Source organism: Hyla sarda, chromosome 7, assembly GCF_029499605.1.
Source record: "Hyla sarda isolate aHylSar1 chromosome 7, aHylSar1.hap1, whole genome shotgun sequence".
NCBI lineage: Eukaryota > Metazoa > Chordata > Amphibia > Anura > Hylidae > Hyla > Hyla sarda.
The window spans coordinates 76,269,964-76,292,548 of NC_079195.1; the positions used below are offsets into that span (position 1 = coordinate 76,269,964).

Consider the following 22,585-nt stretch of genomic DNA (forward strand, 5'->3'; position numbering starts at 1 on the left):
CATTGATCAGTGTTGTCAGTGCTCTGTTGCTCCAGCCTGCCATGGCTGGCTTGGAGCAATAGAGCACCATTTGGATGGCGAGGAGACAGGTAAGGGCCCTCTCGCCATCCTCTCAGCTGATCGGGACATCACGATTTCATCGCGATCAGCTCCACTGAGCTGCCGGGATAATTACAGTTTCATTTCTGAGGCCGCGATCAACTTATATCATGGCATCTAAAGGGTTAATGCTGGGCATCGGCCTGATCGGTGATGCCTGGCATTAACCCTGAGTCCTGGCTGCTGATAGCAGTTTAAACGCCTGTAAAGGGACCAAGGCATATAGGAATGCCCTGAGTCCCCAAGTGGTTAATAAACTTGCAGCACTCCCGGCATGCTACATCATGAATTAACCAAATGTAACTGACTTATTTGTTATTTTGAGCTTTTGGGGCCCCACTTTTCATTTTGCCCAGGGCCACATTAAGTCTAAAACCGGCCCTGCTGGGCCCAGGTCATACTTATAGGACACTGATCTGAGTAGGTGACTCAGAACAATCACATCTGTACCTGACCCACGGTATAGTGTACATTCTGGAGGTACAATTTCAATTTTCTTTTTAACAACTTGAAGTGAATGTATCATCTGAAGTCTCCCAAAAGTGCCTAATGTATCAGTTATTATATGTATGGATTTCTTGGGTTTATGAACTGTTTTTGAACCCCATATTATCTTTTTGTAATTCTTAAAGGGGTTCTCTGCCCCTAGACATCGTACCCCCTATCCAAAGGATATTCCACATGGACATTCCACTGTAGCAGAGTCCCATTAATTTCAATGGGATTCTGCTGCACTGTTCATGGCAGAATTTCCAGGCCAGATGTTTCTGCTGCGGAAATTCTGAGTCCGGCATCTGCAGAAAGAATAGACAAGTCTATTCTTTCTACAGAGTCCGCAAGAAAATACATTGCCGTCCATGAGACGTTGGACTTTTGAAATGTGCGGTATTTTCCAGCTGACATTCTGCACACTTTACACCCATGTAAACATAGCCTTACAATTCAAAACCCATCAGCTGTGAGAGTATGTTCTAACAGCCAATCAGATCCTTATGCTGACCCATTTTTTTCTGCTTCCAACACATGAACTTCACAAATAAACAGATTTAATAATAGATATATGTACATTACAGTTGGAAAAAAAAAAACTATACAGTCCTATGGTGAAATATATTTTTTCACTTGCTCATATTTTTCAAAGTCTACCCTCTAATCCAGAAAGCATATTGTTAAATCTTTTCCCATTTCCTAGAAAAATTCTACAAGCACCATTATACCCTGGAATCAGCTTTTAAAGGGGTATTCCAGGAAAAAACTTTTTTTTAAATATAAACTGGCTCCAGAAAGTTAAACAAATTTGTAAATTACTTCTATTAAAAAATCTTAATCCTTTCAGTACTTATGAGCTTCTGAAGTTTAGGTTGTTCTTTTCTGTCTAAGTGCTCTCTGATGACACCTGTCTCGGGAACCGCCCAGTTTAGAAGAGGTTTGCTATGGGGATTTGCTTCTAAACTGGGTGTTTTCCGAGACACGTGTCATCAGAGAGCACAGAAAATAACAAACTTAACTTCAGAAGCTCATAAGTACTGAAAGGATTAAGATTTTTTAATAGAAGTAATTTACAAATCTAATGCTAATAAAAAATAAATTGGGGCTCAAGGTCTTGAACAAATGGCCATATGATATAGATTTAAATAAAATAACTATTTATTAATATATATATATATATATATATATATATATATATATAGGACTTAGTCCTATATATAGGACTAAGTCAGCCAGCAACAATAAATCCCAATAGATTCTATCAGTACTCAGTCTATAGTACTGAGAAACTCTATTGGGATTTATTGTTGCCGGCTTACTTTTCATTTATGGTTGCTACTGGTTACTGCTATCGAATTGATATTTATACATATTGCGCCATCTATGAAGGAGAAAATGAGTGCACCAATTAGATGAACTTATATTTAAGTGGTCACATTTTTAATATTTTAATATCTGTATATTTATACATTTACTATTTTACTTATTGTTATACTAGTTGGTGTGGCGTCATCACAAGGGCCCTGTGGGACGCCTATCTCCACTAGTCCTATATATATATATATATATATATTAATAAATAGTTATTTTATTTAAATCTATATCATATGGCCATTTGTTCAAGACCTTGAGCCCCAATTTATTTTTTATTAGCATTTGAATTATTCCCATCACCTTGGGTATAGGTGATATAATTGGGTAGCCAAGGTCGTATGGTTATTTGATTGACAAGAGCCTCTCCAAACCTACATTGTAATAATTTACAAATCTGTTTAACTTTCTGGAACCAGCTGATATATAAAAAAAAAAGTTTTTTCCTGGAATACCCCTTTAAATTCAATCCTCAGCATTTGGCCAATGTACAAATCAGTCCTATAACTCCGACCTCACAAAGTCAACTGCAACTGAATCCAACATACAGATGTACACAAAGGGTTAAACTGGGAATTGCTTAATTAACTTTTCTCCATATGGTATAGGGCAAAACATTAAAGCAGTGGGTGCCTTCCATTGACGCTCGGCACCCATTCACTTATCAATAGAAGCTTTCAAGGCTTATTCTCCAATACTGAGACAACGTTTCCTGCCCATAACACTAACCCCATTGACAGGCTCGGCCTGATGAGAACTTTTTTAAATCTACCAGGAAAGGCCAGGAGACTTGGTGAACGTATTCTAGAAAATGGATCTAGGGTATTAAATGTGTTAACAAAAGCTCCCACAATCTTCAGTCATGCTAATATAAAGATAGGCTTCACAAGGTATTTGTGAAGGAAATGGCTATGTCTAAAATGCGCTACTTTCCTCATTATTTTTTAACCCCCTCAGTGGGCGGTGGGGATCATGTATTTCGCATTGAATGGCATAGGGGCAAAACTACAACTCTCATCATCCTATTTTAGTGTAGACTAGCTAACTCTAAAACAGAATCTTTAAGAAATATTTGATATTACGTACATGCCACGTGCTCACCAGTTGTCAAATTATATTATGTCTATAGATAGACAACATGACACACTATACAGTGATCCCTCAACTTACAATGGCCTCAACATACAATGTTTTTTCTGGACCATTGTAAGTTGAAACCAGACTAAACATACAATGCTACAGACAGTCCAGATCTGTGAGACGTGTCACAACTGGAGGAACTGACCAATCAGAATTGGCATTCACTGGTAAATCACCTCTATTACTGAAGTGCCTGCACTGACTGGCTGTCTGGTAGCGCCCCCTATAGTACAGGGAGGAACTACAAGTTCTGTACTACTCCTTACCTGTGCCAGGGTTAGCTGCTCCTTTTGGACACCAAGTAAGGGCGGCTCCATTTGGGACACTGTGTGTACTGTATAGGACCCTAAAGAAGCCCCTTTCCTCTACTTAAACCATTGTTTCCCAACCAGGGTGCCTCCAGCTGTTGCAATGCTGCAACTCCCAGCATGCCCGGACAGCCGTTGGCTGTCCGGGCATGCTGGGAGTTGTAGTTTTGCAACAGCTGGAGGCACCCTGGTTGGGAAACACTGACATAGACAGTGATTTACAGCTTCCAGCAGATCTTTCTTACTTTTATATGTAAGGATTTGCTTTATCTATATTAGGTATCAACTTTTTTTTCTTTAATCCTCACTTTTTCCTATTTTTTGGATGACATTTTGGTGGCTTCAGAACCAATTACCAGGTTTCCATAGAGTTATGGTCTCAACATACAATGGTTTCAACATACAATGGTCATCCTGGAACCAATTAATATTGTAACTTGAGGGACCACTGTATACTATTTCAGGACATATGTAGCAGGAGAATAGTCACGTTGAGACTTCAGAGAAGTACCATATTTGTAGAGCTAGTAGTATCCAATCAGATAACAATGTAGCCATGACATAATGTATATACCCACAAGTTAAATATATATATTCAGCCAACCCACTAGGAGGAGATATATACTTTTAATAAACCATATTTGTATATTTATGGATAGTAGACACAGGATCAATTAGGATAAACACGCCTTCATTTATAAAGGACACACCTTCAATCATGATGGACACACCCATCATTTGAGCATAAGTTGCTCCAGAGAAATCCAGGTGGATGGACGGAGGAACAGACAAAGGTCTCCAGGAAGTCCAGTACAGCCTTCCACCACAAGGAGGATGACAGCTGGAGGAAGCTAACAGAAGCGGCCATTTTGATGGACATTTCAAGATGGATCACCACGCTGGATGAAGTACTTAGGAAGAAATCCCAGCTGGTGAGACAAGATTTATGGACATGCCTATATAACCCTCCTACATTATTTACTTATGATAAGGACTACTGTTAGACTATGGCTGGCTGGAGGTGGATCCTCTGTGTCAGCGAGGGATTGGCGTGGACCGTGTCGGTGGACCGGTTCTAGGGTTGCTGCTGGTTTTCACCAGAGCCCGCCGCAAAGCGGGATGGTCTTGCTGTGGCGGTAGCAACCAGGTCGTATCCACCAGTAACGGCTCAACCTCTCTGACTGCTGAGAAGGCGTGGGACAGAAGAACTAGACAGAGGCGAGGTCAGATGTAGCAGAAGGTCAGGGCAGGCGGCAAGGTTCGTAGTCAATGGTAACAGCAGAAGGTCTGGAAACACTGGTATGGCAATCACAGGAAACGCTTTCACTAGGCACAAGGGCAACAAGATCCGGCAATGCTGGGAAGGGGAAGTGAGGTTATAAAGGCGTGGAGCAGGTGGGAGCTAATTACACTGATTGGGCCAGGCACCAATTAGTGGTGCACTGGCCCTTTAAATCTTAGAGAGCCGGGGACCGGGACAGGTAAGTGGATTGGGATGCGATCCGCGAGCGGGCACGTCCCACTATACGAATCGCGTCCCCGTCGGCAGTGTCAGTGCAGCGCTCCCGGTCAGCGGGTCTGACCGGGGCACTGCAGAGAGGAGAACGCCGCGAGCGCTCCGTGGAGGAGCAGGGACCCAGAGCGCTCGGCGTAACAACTACCTTTACATAAAGATTTCTTGTTTTATGTACTGTCTGCCATGATGTCAAGAAGATTACAATAAATGTATGTTTTTTTTATACAAACAAATAGCTCACTCTCTCCATGGTCAGACCGGGTTATGATAATTTGGCGATCCGGTTATATTCACCAGTAATGTATATGCAGTGTATTTTGCTGCTTATCTGCTACTGCGCATTTTCCTAACCACTGAAATCAATGGGTAACAAAATCAGCTGCATAAAATAAGCAGCAAAATACGCTGCGTATATTGCACGTGTGACCCTACCCTCAAGATACGTTCACGCATGCACATGTAAAAATCCAATATCCGCACATGTAAATGCATGGTAAAGGGGTTATTCAGGATTGAAAAAAACAGATAATTTATTCACATACAGCGCCTCTCTTGTCCTCAGGCTGGCTGTTTTTGCAAGAAATTAGCTCTGTTTTTCTATTCATGGACAACACTGTTAAAATTGGCATTTTAAACTCCAGTCATTCCCTTTTTAATGTTACACCCTATAAGCAATATGCTGTACACCTACACATCTTTGTTATCCTCCCCACCACTGCATGTCTGACAACCTTTTTCTGAAGTCCTAAGGACAAAATCAAATATTTATGTAAATAAGATAAATTTACCTGCAGATCAAAAAACTTGCTGTATCTCCGGTAGATGACATGTTGGGTGGAATCTGACCAATTTACCTTTATGATATAAACCTGTGGGAAGACAGAAAAAAGGAATTGTCATTACAAAAGCTATATACTGGCTGTTATCATTATAAAACTAAAAGAAATTGACCTCTACATGACTAACGTATGGCAGAGAAAGACGAGGATAAAAAGGACCCTTGGTTCCAGACGCAGCTCACTGTTAATTCACAGGACAGACTGAGCTTCTTTAGGAAGTCCTTTGTAGGCAGAACAGAATTAAAAATACAATAACGTGTTTGGAGGGTCATCTCCCCCTTCTTAAGATTTCAATCCCAACCTGATGAAGGGGGAGGTGACCCCTGAAACGTGTCTCATAGAAAGACAAGGGAAAGTGAAATCTGGTCCAGACACCAGGAGCTGTAAGAATCGGTCACTCACAGGCCCCGTCACTGGAACAGCATCATAACTATTTTACAATGGTATGTTACTGATACATAGTAAAAGAGTTTTTTCCTGGAGTGCATCATACATAGACCATAAGGCTGTGCTCACCCAAAACAGAAGTGTGCCATGTCTTTCTTACATAGAAAACACATATTTTAATAGGTTTCACTTGTGAAAACGTGCAACCAATAATCCCATCCAAAAACTGTGGTTAACCAGGTACGGTTTTGCTGTGTGGCTCTTGGCCATACCGCAAACTACCACCCCTGTACCTGTAGTATGATCTAATGTATCTACAATAACTAAAGTGAAGCAGCAGCGCAAATTGTATTAATGAAACATCCGCATAGTGTTTACAGCTCCAGTGTACATCTGTCACGATGCCGGCTGGCAGGTAGTGGACCCTCTGTGCCAGAGAGGGATTGGCGTGGACCGTGCTAGTGGACCGGTTCTAAGCCACTACTGGTTTTCACCAGAGCCCGCCGCAAAGCGGGATGGTCTTGCTGCGGCGGTAGTGACCAGGTCGTATCCACTAGCAACGGCTCACCTCTCTGGCTGCTGAAGATAGGCGCGGTACAAGGGAGTAGGCAGAAGCAAGGTCGGACGTAGCAGAAGGTCGGGGCAGGCAGCAAGGATCGTAGTCAGGGGCAACGGCAGAAGGTCTGGAAACACAGGCAAGGAACACACAAGGAACGCTTTCACTGGCACTAAGGCAACAAGATCCGGCAAGGGAGTGCAAGGGAAGTGAGGTAATATAGGGAAGTGCACAGGTGAAAACCCTAATTGGAACCACTGCGCCAATCAGCGGCGCAGTGGCCCTTTAAATCGCAGAGACCCGGCGCGCGCGCGCCCTAGGGAGCGGGGCCGCGCGCGCCGGGACAGAACAGACGGGGAGCGAGTCAGGTAGGGGAGCCGGGGTGCGCATCGCGAGCGGGCGCTACCCGCATCGCGAATCGCATCCCGGCTGGCAGCAGGATCGCAGCGCCCCGGGTCAGAGGACGTGACCGGAGCGCTGCAGCGGAGGGAGTGAAGCGAGCGCTCCGGGGAGGAGCGGGGACCCGGAGCGCTCGGCGTAACAGTACCCCCCCCCTTGGGTCTCCCCCTCTTCTTGGAGCCTGAGAACCTGAGGAGCAGACTTTTGTCAAGGATGTTGTCCTCAGGTTCCCAGGATCTCTCTTCAGGACCACAACCCTCCCAGTCTACTAAAAAAAAATTTTTCCCTCTGACCTTTTTGGCAGCCAAAATTTCCTTGACCGAGAAGACGTCCGAGGAGCCGGAAACAGGAGTGGGAGGAACAGATTTGGGAGAAAAACGGTTGAGGATGAGTGGTTTGAGAAGAGAGACGTGAAAGGCATTAGGGATACGAAGAGAAGGAGGAAGAAGAAGTTTATAAGAGACAGGATTAATTTGACACAAAATTTTGAAAGGACCAAGATAGCGTGGTCCCAACTTGTAGCTAGGGACACGGAAGCGGACATATTTAGCGGAGAGCCATACCTTGTCTCCAGGGGAAAAAACGGGGGGAGCTCTTCTTTTCTTATCCGCGAACCTCTTCATGCGTGAAGAAGCCTGTAAGAGAGAATTTTGGGTCTCTCTCCATATAATGGAAAGGTCACGAGAAATTTCATCCACAGCGGGCAGACCAGAGGGCAAGGGGGTAGGGAGGGGGGGAAGAGGGTGACGGCCGTACACCACGAAAAATGGGGATTTGGAGGAAGATTCAGAGACCCTGAAGTTATACGAAAATTCGGCCCATGGAAGGAGATCTGCCCAGTCATCCTGGCGGGAGGAAACAAAATGTCGCAAATAATCACCCAGGATCTGGTTAATTCTTTCTACTTGTCCATTGGACTGGGGATGATATGCAGAGGAAAAATTTAATTTAATCTTGAGTTGTTTACAGAGAGCCCTCCAGAATTTAGACACGAATTGGACCCCTCTATCCGAGACAATCTGCGTAGGCAACCCGTGAAGACGAAAAATGTGTACAAAAAATTGTTTAGCCAACTGAGGCGCAGAAGGAAGACCAGGAAGAGGGATGAAATGTGCCATTTTGGAGAATCGATCAACGACCACCCAAATAACGGTGTTGCCACGGGAAGGGGGTAAATCAGTAATAAAATCCATACCAATCAGAGACCAAGGCTGTTCGGGGACAGGCAGAGGATGAAGAAAACCAGCGGGCTTCTGGCGAGGAGTCTTATCCCGGGCACAGATAGTGCAGGCTCGCACAAAGTCCCCAACATCCGTCTCCAGAGTCGGCCACCAATAGAAGCGGGAGATGAGTTGGACAGATTTCTTGATGCCCGCATGACCTGCGAGATGGGAGGAGTGACCCCATTTGAGGATTCCGAGGCGTTGGCGTGGAGAAACAAAGGTCTTTCCTGGAGGAGTCTGCCTGATGGAGGCAGGAGAAGTGGAGATCAGGCAGTCAGGTGGAATGATGTGTTGCGGAGGGAGATCAACTTCTGAGGCATCCGAGGAACGAGAGAGAGCATCGGCCCTAATGTTCTTATCGGCAGGACGAAAGTGAATCTCAAAATTAAATCGGGCAAAGAACAGAGACCACCGGGCCTGGCGAGGATTCAGCCGTTGGGCCGACTGGAGGTAGGAGAGGTTCTTGTGGTCGGTGTAGATAATAACAGGAAATCTTGATCCCTCCAGCAGATGCCTCCATTCCTCAAGTGCTAATTTAATGGCTAGAAGCTCTCGATCCCCGATGGAGTAGTTCCTCTCCGCTGGAGAGAAGGTCCTAGAGAAAAAACCACAAGTGACAGCATGCCCGGAAGGATTTTTTTGTAGAAGAACAGCTCCAGCTCCTACTGAGGAGGCATCAACCTCCAATAGGAAGGGTTTGGAAGGGTCAGGTCTGGAGAGCACGGGAGCCGAAGAAAAGGCAGACTTGAGTCGTTTAAAGGAGTCTTCTGCTTGAGGAGGCCAGGACTTGGGATCAGCATTTTTCTTGGTTAAAGCCACGATAGGAGCCACAATGGTAGAAAAATGTGGAATAAATTGCCTGTAATAATTGGCGAACCCCAAAAAGCGTTGGATAGCACGGAGTCCGGAGGGGCGTGGCCAATTTAAGACGGCAGAGAGTTTGTCTGGATCCATCTGTAGTCCCTGGCCAGAGACCAAATATCCTAGAAAAGGAAGAGATTGGCATTCAAACAGACATTTCTCAATTTTGGCATAGAGTTGGTTGTCACGAAGTCTCTGAAGAACCATACGGACATGCTGGCGGTGTTCTTCTAGATTGGCAGAAAAAATTAGGATATCGTCCAGATATACCACAACACAGGAGTATAACAGATCACGAAAAATTTCATTGACAAAGTCTTGGAAGACGGCAGGGGCATTGCACAGTCCAAAGGGCATGACCAGATACTCAAAGTGTCCATCTCTGGTGTTAAATGCCGTTTTCCACTCGTCCCCCTCTCTGATGCGGATGAGGTTATAGGCGCCTCTTAAGTCCAATTTAGTGAAGATGTGGGCACCTTGGAGGCGATCAAAGAGTTCAGAGATGAGGGGTAAGGGGTAGCGGTTCTTAACCGTGATTTTATTAAGACCGCGGTAGTCAATGCAAGGACGTAGGGAGCCATCTTTTTTGGACACAAAGAAAAATCCGGCTCCGGCAGGAGAGGAGGATTTACGGATAAAGCCCTTTTTTAGATTCTCCTGGACGTATTCGGACATGGCAAGAGTCTCTGGGGCAGAGAGAGGATAAATTCTGCCCCGGGGTGGAGTAGTACCCGGGAGGAGGTCGATAGGGCAATCATAAGGCCTGTGAGGAGGTAGAGTCTCAGCTTGTTTTTTGCAGAAAACATCCGCGAAGTCCATATAGGCCTTAGGGAGACCGGTTACTGGAGGAACCACAGAGTTACGGCAAGGGTTACTGGGAACCGGTTTTAGACAGTTCTTGGAACAAGAGGACCCCCAACTCTTGATCTCCCCAGTGGACCAATCCAGGGTTGGGGAATGAAGTTGAAGCCAGGGAAGTCCAAGGAGAATCTCCGAGGTGCAATTGGGGAGGACCAAAAGTTCAATCCTCTCATGATGAGATCCGATGCTCATAAGAAGGGGCTCCGTGCGGAAACGTATGGTACAGTCCAATCTTTCATTATTTACACAATTGATGTAGAGGGGTCTGGCGAGACTGGTCACTGGGATGTTGAACCTGTTGACGAGAGAGGCCAAAATAAAATTTCCTGCAGATCCAGAGTCCAAGAAGGCCACTGTAGAGAAGGAGAAGGCAGAGGCAGACATCCGCACAGGCACAGTAAGACGTGGAGAAGCAGAGTAGACATCAAGGACTGTCTCACCTTTGTGCGGAGTCAGCGTACGTCTTTCCAGGCGGGGAGGACGGATAGGACAATCCCTCAGGAAGTGTTCGGTACTAGCACAGTACAGGCAGAGGTTCTCCATACGGCGTCGTGTCCTCTCTTGAGGTGTCAGGCGAGACCGGTCGACCTGCATAGCCTCCACGGCGGGAGGCACAGGAACAGATTGCAGGGGACCAGAGGAGAGAGGAGCCGAGGAGACGAAACGCCTCGTGCGAACAGAGTCCATATCTTGGCGGAGTTCCTGACGCCTTTCAGAAAAACGCATGTCAATGCGAGTGGCTAGGTGAATAAGTTCATGTAGATTAGCAGGAATTTCTCGTGCGGCCAGAACATCTTTAATGTTGCTGGATAGGCCTTTTTTGAAGGTCGCGCAGAGGGCCTCATTATTCCAGGACAATTCTGAAGCAAGTGTACGGAATTGTACGGCATACTCGCCAACGGAAGAATTACCCTGGACCAGGTTCAACAGGGCAGTCTCAGCAGAAGAGGCTCGGGCAGGTTCCTCAAAGACACTTCGGATTTCCGAGAAGAAGGAGTGTACAGAGGCAGTGACGGGGTCATTGCGGTCCCAGAGCGGTGTGGCCCATGACAGGGCTTTTCCGGACAGAAGACTGACTACGAAAGCCACCTTAGACCTTTCAGTGGGAAACAGGTCCGACATCAACTCCAGATGCAGGGAACATTGGGAAAGAAAGCCACGGCAAAACTTAGAGTCCCCATCAAATTTATCCGGCAAGGATAAGCGTATCCCAGGAGCGGCCACTCGCTGCGGAGGAGGTGCAGGAGCTGGCGGAGGAGATGACTGCTGAAGCTGTGGTAGCAACTGTTGTAGCATAACGGTCAGTTGAGACAGCTGTTGGCCTTGTTGCGCTATCTGTTGTGACTGCTGGGCGACCACCGTGGTGAGGTCAGCGACAACTGGCAGAGGAACTTCAGCGGGATCCATGGCCGGATCTACTGTCACGATGCCGGCTGGCAGGTAGTGGACCCTCTGTGCCAGAGAGGGATTGGCGTGGACCGTGCTAGTGGACCGGTTCTAAGCCACTACTGGTTTTCACCAGAGCCCGCCGCAAAGCGGGATGGTCTTGCTGCGGCGGTAGTGACCAGGTCGTATCCACTAGCAACGGCTCACCTCTCTGGCTGCTGAAGATAGGCGCGGTACAAGGGAGTAGGCAGAAGCAAGGTCGGACGTAGCAGAAGGTCGGGGCAGGCAGCAAGGATCGTAGTCAGGGGCAACGGCAGAAGGTCTGGAAACACAGGCAAGGAACACACAAGGAACGCTTTCACTGGCACTAAGGCAACAAGATCCGGCAAGGGAGTGCAAGGGAAGTGAGGTAATATAGGGAAGTGCACAGGTGAAAACCCTAATTGGAACCACTGCGCCAATCAGCGGCGCAGTGGCCCTTTAAATCGCAGAGACCCGGCGCGCGCGCGCCCTAGGGAGCGGGGCCGCGCGCGCCGGGACAGAACAGACGGGGAGCGAGTCAGGTAGGGGAGCCGGGGTGCGCATCGCGAGCGGGCGCTACCCGCATCGCGAATCGCATCCCGGCTGGCAGCAGGATCGCAGCGCCCCGGGTCAGAGGACGTGACCGGAGCGCTGCAGCGGAGGGAGTGAAGCGAGCGCTCCGGGGAGGAGCGGGGACCCGGAGCGCTCGGCGTAACAACATCTATTCGTTTGTACAGTTAGAGACATAAAAACAAACCTATAAAGTCTAATCTTGCAGCCATACTCCTACCTCCCCCTTCTACTCAATAACCTACAGATAGAAGAAAAGGGGCAGGAAGAGATTTGGCATGATCTGACTGTAACAGAGTTTATCTGTAGTCTGGAAACATGGAGACATAAAGGTCTGCATAGCTTCTAGCTTGCAAAATTGATAATAAATATATTCTTTTTTTTAGTTTATAATCAAGGTTCTTTGCACACTTGATTTTTTTTTACACTTCCTTAAAAACCCTGCTATTATCCATAATTCCATAATTTCCCAACCAAAGTTTATACTTTACAACTTTAGCGATAAAAAGTGATTGGGTTGTAATATTTTTAACAGGTCAGACAATTTACTATAATAGGATAATTTTTTGTTGCTTTTAATGTTAATTATACTTATTTTATAAAAATACATAAAGCAGTGGTAGGCATTAAAGGGGTTATCCAGGAATAGAAAAACAGAGATAATTTGTTTCAAAAACAGCTTCACACCTGCCCTCAGGTTGTGTGTGGCATTACATCTTGGCTCCATTCACTTCAATGAAATTGGGCTGCAATACCCCAAACCAACTGAGAGCAACAGTGACACAGTTTTTTTTTTAAAGAAATCAGCTTTGTTTTTTTCATCTTGGATAACCCTTTTAACAGTATCATGATGCATTGTATATGGAATAAGCACACATAGGGGGAGATTTACCAAAACCTGTCCAGAGGAAAAGTTGCTGAGTTGCCCATAGCAACCAATCAGATGGCTTCTTTCATTTTTAACCCCTTAAAGAGGAACTGTCATTGTTAAAAACTTTTCATATATTGTGGGGCTCATTATAATATGACATTTCACAATATACACTTGTTAAAAATTTTTTACATTTTCCCCTGAAATTCAAGCTCAAAATAGCCGCCACTAGGGGTAGCCTATCTTTTAGTCAGACAGACTAGTCTAGATTTTACAGCATACTGGATACCGTCCGTAAAGCATACCGGTATCCAGTATAGGAGATTTCTATTGAGTGTATGCAAAACTACAGATAAAGGATGTGTGGACATGCTGGGAGCTGTAGTTTTAAAACAGCTGGAGGCAACACTGCTCTAACACAGTTATTTACAAACATTGCAGCTTCAGTTGTTACTAAACTACAACTCCCAGCATGCTGAAATAGTCAAAGCTTTCTCGGACTCCTGAATGACAAAGAAGTTGATCAGACATTCAGGAGTCTGTGAAAGATGAATGACACACATAGTGACAGCTATGCTGATTAGCATCCAGCTTTACTAGGAGAAGATAAAACAGATAGAACATGTATTCATAAAAATGCTGTACTTTTATCTAAAAAAAATCCTTGTACTAATTTTATAAAGATCTATTCTTATATTTATACATTTTATACTGTTATGAATTCACCATAATGTCTTCTGAGTACTGCAGGCAAGCTCCAAGTATCTTCCTGTGACACAGCATAAAACCAGAGAGGAAAGGGTTACAGAGTAGAGAGTACTGATTGGCTGACTGCACAGACTTGCTCCTGTGAGGGAGACAGACTGACACGCCCCCTCCAGCCTGCACAATGAAAAAGTAACTCACCAGCAGATAAATGCTTATATCTCTGGATATATAGGTCCGAGACACATAAAAATTATATGCACATGATTGGGTCCTGAGTAACATATCACTTTTTTTCTTTTTTTTGCACTATGACAGGTACGCTTTAAGGACTGAGCCCTTTTTCACCTTAAGGACTGAGCCCTTTCTTGCAATTCTGACCAATGTCACTTTAAGCATTAATAACTCTGGGATGCTTTTACAGATTGTTTTGATTCCGAGATTGTTTTTTCGTGACATATTCTACTTTAACACAGTGGTAAATTTTCGTCGTTACTTGAATCCTTTCTTGGTGAAAAATCCCCAAATTTCATGAAAATTTTGCATTTTTCTAACTTTGAAACTCTCTGCTTGTAAAGAAAATGAATATTCCAAATAAATTTTATATTGATTCACAAATACAATATTTCTACTTTATGTTGGAATCATAAAGTTGACATGTTTTTACCCAATTTAACCCAATTTCTCATTCCGACCCATCAATCATGTGATGTGAGGCGGCACCTGTGCCACCTCACTCCTGCTGGGTAGGGGTGAATGGGGCTGTCTCGGACAGCCCCATTCATCCTTTTTTTCCAGGTCACCAGGTCACCAGAGACCCGATTGACCCGGAAAAGCCGCAAATCGTTGGTCTTAATTGACAAACGATTTGCGGCGATCGCCGACATGGGGGAGTCTTTGGACCCCCCCCCAGGGGTTTGCATGGGGTGCCTGCTGATAGATATCAGCAGTCACCCCGGTTCGGTCCCCGCCCGGCGAGCAGCGGGGACCGGTATTCCCACGGGCGTATCCATACGCCCTCAGTCCTTAAGGACTTTAAAACGGGGGCATATGGATATGCCTGGCGTCCTTAAGGGGTTAGCAAGGCCTCTGCAAAATGAAAGAAGCGATCTGATTGGTTGCTATGGGCAACTCAGAAACGTTTCCTCTGGACAGGTTTTGATAAATCTCCCCCATAGTGTTTTACATGGATATATTTGTTTCTCTTTTTTTTCTAAAATCTTTGATCTCGACAAGATCTTACTGTTTAACATGTTCCAACCGCTGGGATATCTTTCTGACAAAAAACGATATGTAATAGACTACGATGAGAGGAAACTGTAACAATATATCACATGTTCATGGAGGCAACGGTCAGATCACAGTATTGAGAATGAGCTGCTTTATCTGGTGGCAGCAGTCGTAACATATGATCTGCTGGTACCATGCCTATGGCTGGTAGATATTAGATGTATGTCCACCAGCATCTGCTGCTGTACAATGACAGATGTAGATATATAAAGAACAGAAAAAAAAGGAACTCCCCTAAATACACATAAATCAATTATTAACGCCACGAAACATGACCCAGAACAAGCTTAATAAGACAGGCGCTATGTAAAAGATACTTCCTGCTGTCACAACAAGATGATGATAGTCTTGTCCAAACATCACATGTGTCTTCTGCCATAGGATAACTCAACCCTATTTACACTGCTGCTTGGTGAGAACATAAATTCTGGCTAGCAACAACAGGATTAACCAAAACACTACACAGAATTGCCTTTCCAAGTTAACACTGGTTAGCTAATCCAGTGTTTGGCCTTTCTTCTATAACTGCATCTCAACATTCAGGCCACCCTACATATCATCAGGACAGATAACATACAGGATGTGCCTTGGGGAACCCCCACTGTTTACCCCCATTCACTGTTTCAGCCCGCAAAGCATGGAACAACCCTGTGGATGTCCTTGTGCCAATGTGACCAGCGCAACAGATACAATGAATGGTGTGAAATGACAAGTCCAACATCCCTCAGGTGTTAATCGTCTACATTTCCTCACCACACCACCGAAGGTGACCTTAAATGGTTTACATGAAAATCAGTGCGGTGTCCACATGATGAATCTGGTCATACAGATAAATGTATTATGTTGCTCATCTTTTCTCTGGGTAATAGATGAGGGTCCCAAATACAAGTAAATCTAGAGTTTGAGTGGCCGAACCCAGATCTAATGAATCGGCCATCGATTCATTTAGTCTTAAGTGTTTAGATTCCCCATAATGAGGATCTGGGCTTTGTCGTTCCAGACTTCTCTGTAGAATCGGAACACTTGAAAAGCAAAACAACTTTTTTAAGACTAAATTAATCAACAGTCAATTCAGTGGATTTGGTTGATTCTTACTGTAGATTCCCTTAGTTCTAGTCCTAAACTGAGGTTGCATGTTTGGCCGACAGCTTCACCAAATTCAACCATATACATGCATGCTCAGCCGACTGGTAAGAGGAGAATAAGCCACTGAAAGATTTCTTTCCTGGTAACTAAGGATGTGGTGGGATAAAACCAAACATCTCCGTTCCTTTTGGTCCCATGAGGTCATGAAGTCCCATACACATGCAAAGTGGGCTGATCCCACAGAAATTGATGGGTTTGGTTGACTTACCTCGAGTGTATGGCCAGTTTAACTTTTCAGTTAAACAAAATGGTCATCAGATCCCCTCATATTTGTCGATGACTTCATGACATGGACATTTCAATTTATAATGAAGATTTGTGACAGACCTTTGAAACAATGATTAGAAATCTGACCAGGCTATCTAGCAACCAATAAATGACATAGTTTCCAAAACTGTTACTATCATTAAAAACGTACTTTGCCAAAAATATGCCGCAGGCTCCGTTTCCAGAGGTCAGAATCCCAGCCAAGTGGGATTAAAAAGTAAAACTTTCAGCCTGTTAAGTTCTCAAACAGCTTTGGATCAGTTAACAACATCTCCATGGAAAGGAAACCTCACAGAATCCATAGGTGTTTTATGGAAAATACAGCAACCACGGGGGCTCACAAGCACAATTTCCAAAGGATTTATCTTGGCTTCATAACCACAGTAAAAGGTATCATTCCTTCCTAATTACCTCTCTGGTTTAAGAGGTTATCGATTTAATTAAAGAATTATTTTTAGTACAGTCGCTTAATATAAAAGCAAATCATGGTGAAAGGTGGAATGAACAAGGTATGATATACGGCCAAATCAATGATCTGAATATGAACTTGTGTCTATTATTATTTCAGCAGGATGCACATTGGTCTTATGATGTTGAGTGGGAATTGGGTGCCAGTGCTTTGTATGTGTACTTTAAAGGTACTCAGCAACCCTGGTCTAGCACTATTACTAGTATAGGGGCGATTCTTCAGCTGCTAGCTGACATACTGCACTACATGTCAAGGTCGTATCTATGTGCAACTATAACACTAATTTCTAGTATAAGCGTTGTATGAGAAGAAGCGAAAAAGGCACTCACCAGCAGGAGATGTCTTTGAGGTTTGTCTTTTCGTTTAACAATACTCTGCTTAATAGGACCATCAGAAACACTTGTCTATTCACACGTACAGTATTCTGCGCAGATTTGATGCACAGGATTTTCTGCTGCAGATTTCAATGTAAACTGAATGACTGAACACAACTTCAAATCTGCGCATCAAATCTGCACAGAATACTGTACGTGTGAATAGACCCTAAACAAGTTCTGGTATATGATAGCGCAGGACCCACAGTTGGCAGATACTGCCCGAAATCTCCCCCTTATCACTTACAGGCAAAGTAAAACCTTAGGGAAATACTGTTGTGCCAACTGCTCAGTATGCCACTGTAATCTAGCCCAGACATCATGTAAACTAGAACCTGAAATAATAAAAGTAACAAAACTGATTACCTGCCAGACCATTTTTGTGGTCTATGCCTTAATCTGTCCCTGTGGTTTTTCTTTATATAGGGAAGACGAAAAGAAAATTAAATCAACGTATTAAACATCCCTAAAAACAGAAGGAGTGTCCTGTTTTATCAAACATATGGAGGAATATCATGAAAGCAATCCTAATGTTGTTAGATTTGCAGGAATCGAACAGGTAGATAATCCCCCCAAGAAGAGGTGACCGCCATAGACAACTTCTCCATTGCGAAGCCAAGTGGATCATGAGGCTTAATGTCATTGGTCCACTAGGCTTAAATGAAAAGAATTAATTAATGGGGTACCCCAATGGAAAACATTTTTTTATTTTTTTTTATGTAAATCAACTGGTGCCAGAAAGATAAACAGATTATTAAATTACTCATATTAAAAAAATATTTACCCTTCCAGTACTTATTAGCAGCTGTATGCTAGAGAGGAAATTCTTTTCTTTTTGAATATTTTTTTTTGTCTTGTCCACAGTGCTCTCTGCTGACACCTGATGCCCATATCAGGAACTGTCTAGAGCAGGAGAAAATCCCCATAGCAAATCTATGTTGCTCTGGACAGTTCCTGACACGGACAGAGGTGTCAGCAGAGAGCACTGTGGACAAGACAAAAAAGAAATTAAAAAAGAAAAGACTTTCCTCTGTAGCATACAGCTGCTAATAAGTACTGAAAGGATTAAGATTTTTAAATAGAAGTAATTTACAAATCTGTTTAACTTTCTCGCACCAGTTCATTTAAAAAATGTATTCCTTTAATATTCAGGTTCTAGGTGTTAGTTTTTAAGAGTTAGGTGCTGGTTCCATGTTTGCTGTCATGCACATTGTTTATTGGTTTCCATGGTTGCACACTGTTTTAAAAGCACGTACCTGAAGTGGGATGACATCACCAGGGGCCTGATGAAACGCCAATAGGAGTGAAAGGGCCACCGTTGTCCAGGTGAGACATCCACGCTGCTTTTCTGCTCTGCACACTGCACTTCGGGGATGTTCTGTTCATGTTTATGTAACTTATAGATGCAAGTCAATTTCCTGCCTTAAAATGCATCTCCTGCTGGTGAGTGCATTTTTCACTTCTTCTCATACATCGTTTATGTCAGAGACTGTTACTTTGTTCGCACCACCCAGCTAACCCCGTCATCAGTACACCACTATTTTTGCCCAGGTCAGGGCCTACGAGACATGGACAGTGCCAAGTACCTTACCTTGTTTACTGATTTCTAGTCATATTAACCGTTGTGCCCTAACCTATATGTGGTGTCGAAGCACCAATAGCTGTCCTGTGGCTTTGGACTGTCTCGGGCAGCTTGGTAACACAAGGTGTTGGGCCCAATAGAGACTTATAGTTAAATTAATTATGTTTACATTCTATTGCAAAATAATATAATTTTCTAAATTAATTATGTTGCTGTTATATGTATATATGTTTTTCTGTGTTACTGTACCCTTAAGAGTGAGCAGTGAACCCTATGTGACCCTGCCTACCAATGGGAACCCCTAAAGTCTCCCCTATATAGTGTAGTGGGGGGAGGAGTTGCCACAGTCTAACCTGTGAATTCACCCTAGTGTGGCTCAGGTGTGCTGTGCGAAGAAGCCTAGGGGCTAGGGAAGGCCTAGCTTAAATCTAATCTCTCTGGTCATTCTGCAAGAATTACTCGCACGGTGGAAGTTCATGCCCCGGCGGAGAAGACTTCAGTACCTTGACAGAACACTACCTACCAGGATTCATCTCCCCATCTCACAAGTCAGCATTAATCTGTGTGGTGAAACACCACAAGTCCCAGCAAGGCAACAGGGCCCCCAAGGGGTTACGCTGCACTCTCTCACCTAAAACCAGCTGTATGTAATACCATCTGCACCCAGCTCAGTAAAGACAGTTATCCATAACCTGATGTCGGTGTGTTCATTTACTCTCCGTGTCTGGCCCAGGAGAAGCTGTCCCCAACCTCGGACCGTGTATAGGATAACAGTACCCTGGCGTCACAAAGTGATCAGGTATTTCTACTAACACCACCCCGTAGCACCACATATATAACATCCTCCAGTGGCAGGATATCTGTTTTAATCTCCTGGCAACTTCAAGCAAGACCAAGACTACAGTGATCAGAATACAAAGTCTATGGGTGTATTTTACTAAATTTCCTCTTCTTTTCTTGTATGTTCACACTACGTAATTCCCACGGAATTACGTGCTGTTAACATAAACCTCAGTGTGAATTGGTCCTTCGCGAGACCCGTTCACACAGGAATTTCAGTGGTGAAATTGTTCTGTGCAAAGAAGGACCATGTTCCTTCATTGCGCGGAAGTCTGCGAGCACTGCATAGCCGTCAATTGTGCCACGCAGTCGCCAGAATGGAATCTCCGCTCACAGAATTCTGCGAGCGGAAATTCCGCAGTGTGAAAGTACCTTTCCATGCAAAAAAAAGTAGATCCTTTCCATGTGAGAATTCTGCCAGGAAGCCTTGTGGAATGAAAGCACCATTAATGTCAATGGAATGATGAGGCTTGATGAGGCTATGTTCACGTGTCAGAATTTCCGAACAGAATTCCGATGAAATATTTCAGTCTGAAATTCTGCTGCAGCAGAGTCCCATTGATTTCAATGGGATTCTGCAGCACTGTGCACAAGGCAGAATTGCTGCTGCAGAAACATTAAACCTGGAACATTTTCTGCTGATTTAGCTCTGAAATGCATTGCCGCCTATGGGGCGCATTTCTAAGTGGTCCTAGCGCCACCAAAATATGCGTGTTTTTAGGGCAGACATTCCGCACATGTCAAGCCACGTGAACATAGCCTGAGGATTATTTTCAGCATGGAAATTCAGATAAGAAATTCTGCCGTGTGAACCAAGCCAAATACGAGTCATAATATACCATGTGAACATAGCCTTATACTTTTCCTACTTTTTGAGCCCTGTTTTGGTTTATAAACTGCATTAACAAAACTTGAGATGTTAGACTAAACCAATTCTAATTTGAAAACTGAAAGGTTCAGAAAAATACTTGTCTCTAGTCTCCACAGGGACCTTACAGAAACCCAAGCAAGCATCGTCCCTTTAATAGTTTCCCTGATTGGACATCCCGTCTAACACCCTAGTTTAGAGGAGTGAAACTGATATTCAAATCCCTGTGTTATAAAAAGACCCATATGACATGTTTGTTTCTCAATGTAATCACAAGGATCTCACACTTGGATCAGGCACCATGAACGTCCGTGGCACAGCTAATAATAGACACTTGGAAATGTCAATTAAAAGGTAGCTGCTTTCTTTGTCCCCAGCTAATGATACCTGAACTGTACTGTCTGAAAAAGAAAATGGCTACAAAAATGACCTGTTCGCTCAGTTACTGTAACCAAACAGTTTAATATCATGAAATCCATAAGGCTTTATTCACATAGGGCAGAACTATTGTAGAAATGTATGCAAATAAATAAAAACATCAGCAGCATTTATATCAGGGGGGTTGCTTTGAAAGCGAGCACGTGGATTTCTGAGCACCCCATCTGTAGGAATAGGATAGCTGTAAAGAATTCTACAACAGATCTACAGCTTATGAATATGCTATAGAAATGCGGAGGTCTTGGAACGTTCCGACATGGAACATTTAACTGAACAATTTAAGGTTTCGATGTGAACATTTAAATGAAAGTTCCATCTTTGAAATCCTTTAAAAAAAGAATTCATCATGGAATCCCACCCATTGCAAATTCATATAAGAACAAAATGAGAAACAAACCCTTTGGCAAACGGAAGAAATCCAATCCAGTTTTCAATTTCCTGCCATGATTTTTATTAATTTTTTTTTCTCATAGAACCGTATTGATTTTAATGGAATAAACAGAAAGTCTCAGATCTTTGGGCACAGCCTATATGGTAGAGAATTGATACTTACGGTATTTATTTTCATAAACTGTGCCAACTGTTTGGTGGTCTATTCTGGCAGCTATCTTAGCTTATGTCTAGAGCAGTGTTTCCAACCAATGTGCCTCCAGCTGTTGATAAAAACTACAATTCCCAGGGAATTGCTGGGAGTTGTAGTTTTGCCACAGCTGGAGTCCCACTGGTTGGGAAACACTGCTGTAGACATAATACATTGCAGTCTATTTTCTATTTTTTTAATAGACATACATCAACCTACCCATAACTCTATTGCAATTGGGTTATAAGAGGTGCAGTTGCTGCCCATTGCTTCTGAAAAACTCCCCATTCTGGCACGACGAGGCACAGCAAATCTATTTCCTGCTCTGTCCATTTGTCGAACCTTTCACATCAAAGGCGACATGTATGTATGCTTAAAATAACCTGCTCAGAAGGTGTTGAGAGATGCAATACACAGGTCCCTTTTCTCACACCATTCCCGTGATGTACACAGGCTATGAGAGTCTTCACCACCGATCACACGCCATGACCTGATAAGAACCCCCCCCCCCCCCCTCAATTACACCCACCCACACACCAGTATTCTGCTTATGTATTTAGGCTTAGATGAGGAAATGACCTAGAGGACAAGGCTAAAAAGAAAGTCATCTGGACAAGCAACAAAAGGCATTACATCAGCAATAAGAGAATAGACCCTGAGAATTCAGAACCTCCATTATCCACGTGTGTCAATAAACACTGGGCTTGTTTCCTTAGCGCCGGCAACTGCGGCTCTAAGGAAGGAAGAGGAACTCCGTATCTTAACTACTCAGACACTCGCAGAATGACCTCCAAACCTGTTCTGTGCCCCATCTAGGGCAAGGCCCCCTGGCTGAAGGGAGAAGTTTTCCTGACTTGACTTGACTTGACCTCTAAATGGGTAAAAGCCCACAAGCTCTTCTGCCCGTCATGTCTTTCCACCACCTGACAGTGAAGGTCTCACTACGATGGGGGAACCTATGGTTCTAGATACAAAACCACACCCCAACTACTTCTCAGTCCATGCTTGAATCTTCCCGTGCTAATAAAGTTGGAAACATATCTGCATTTTCATTCTCTATTCCCAGATGCCTTCCCAGTACGTTTTGATGCCTTTTGGTCACAGTTGGCCTTTGGTGATGTGGTAGAGA

At 44.0% G+C, this 22,585-nt stretch overlaps 1 protein-coding gene across 3 annotated transcripts in view; it reads right to left on the reverse strand.

The window, feature by feature from the left end:
* The window catches only part of SH3PXD2A (SH3 and PX domains 2A), a 373,845-nt gene that overhangs the window by 271,838 nt on the left and 79,422 nt on the right, over positions 1-22,585 (reverse strand). For all 3 annotated transcript variants that reach the window (XM_056529706.1, XM_056529705.1, XM_056529708.1), the window contains exon 2: positions 5,712-5,792. In XM_056529706.1, the coding sequence (XP_056385681.1) occupies positions 5,712-5,792 (81 nt within the window). The remainder of the gene's footprint in view (positions 1-5,711; positions 5,793-22,585) is intronic.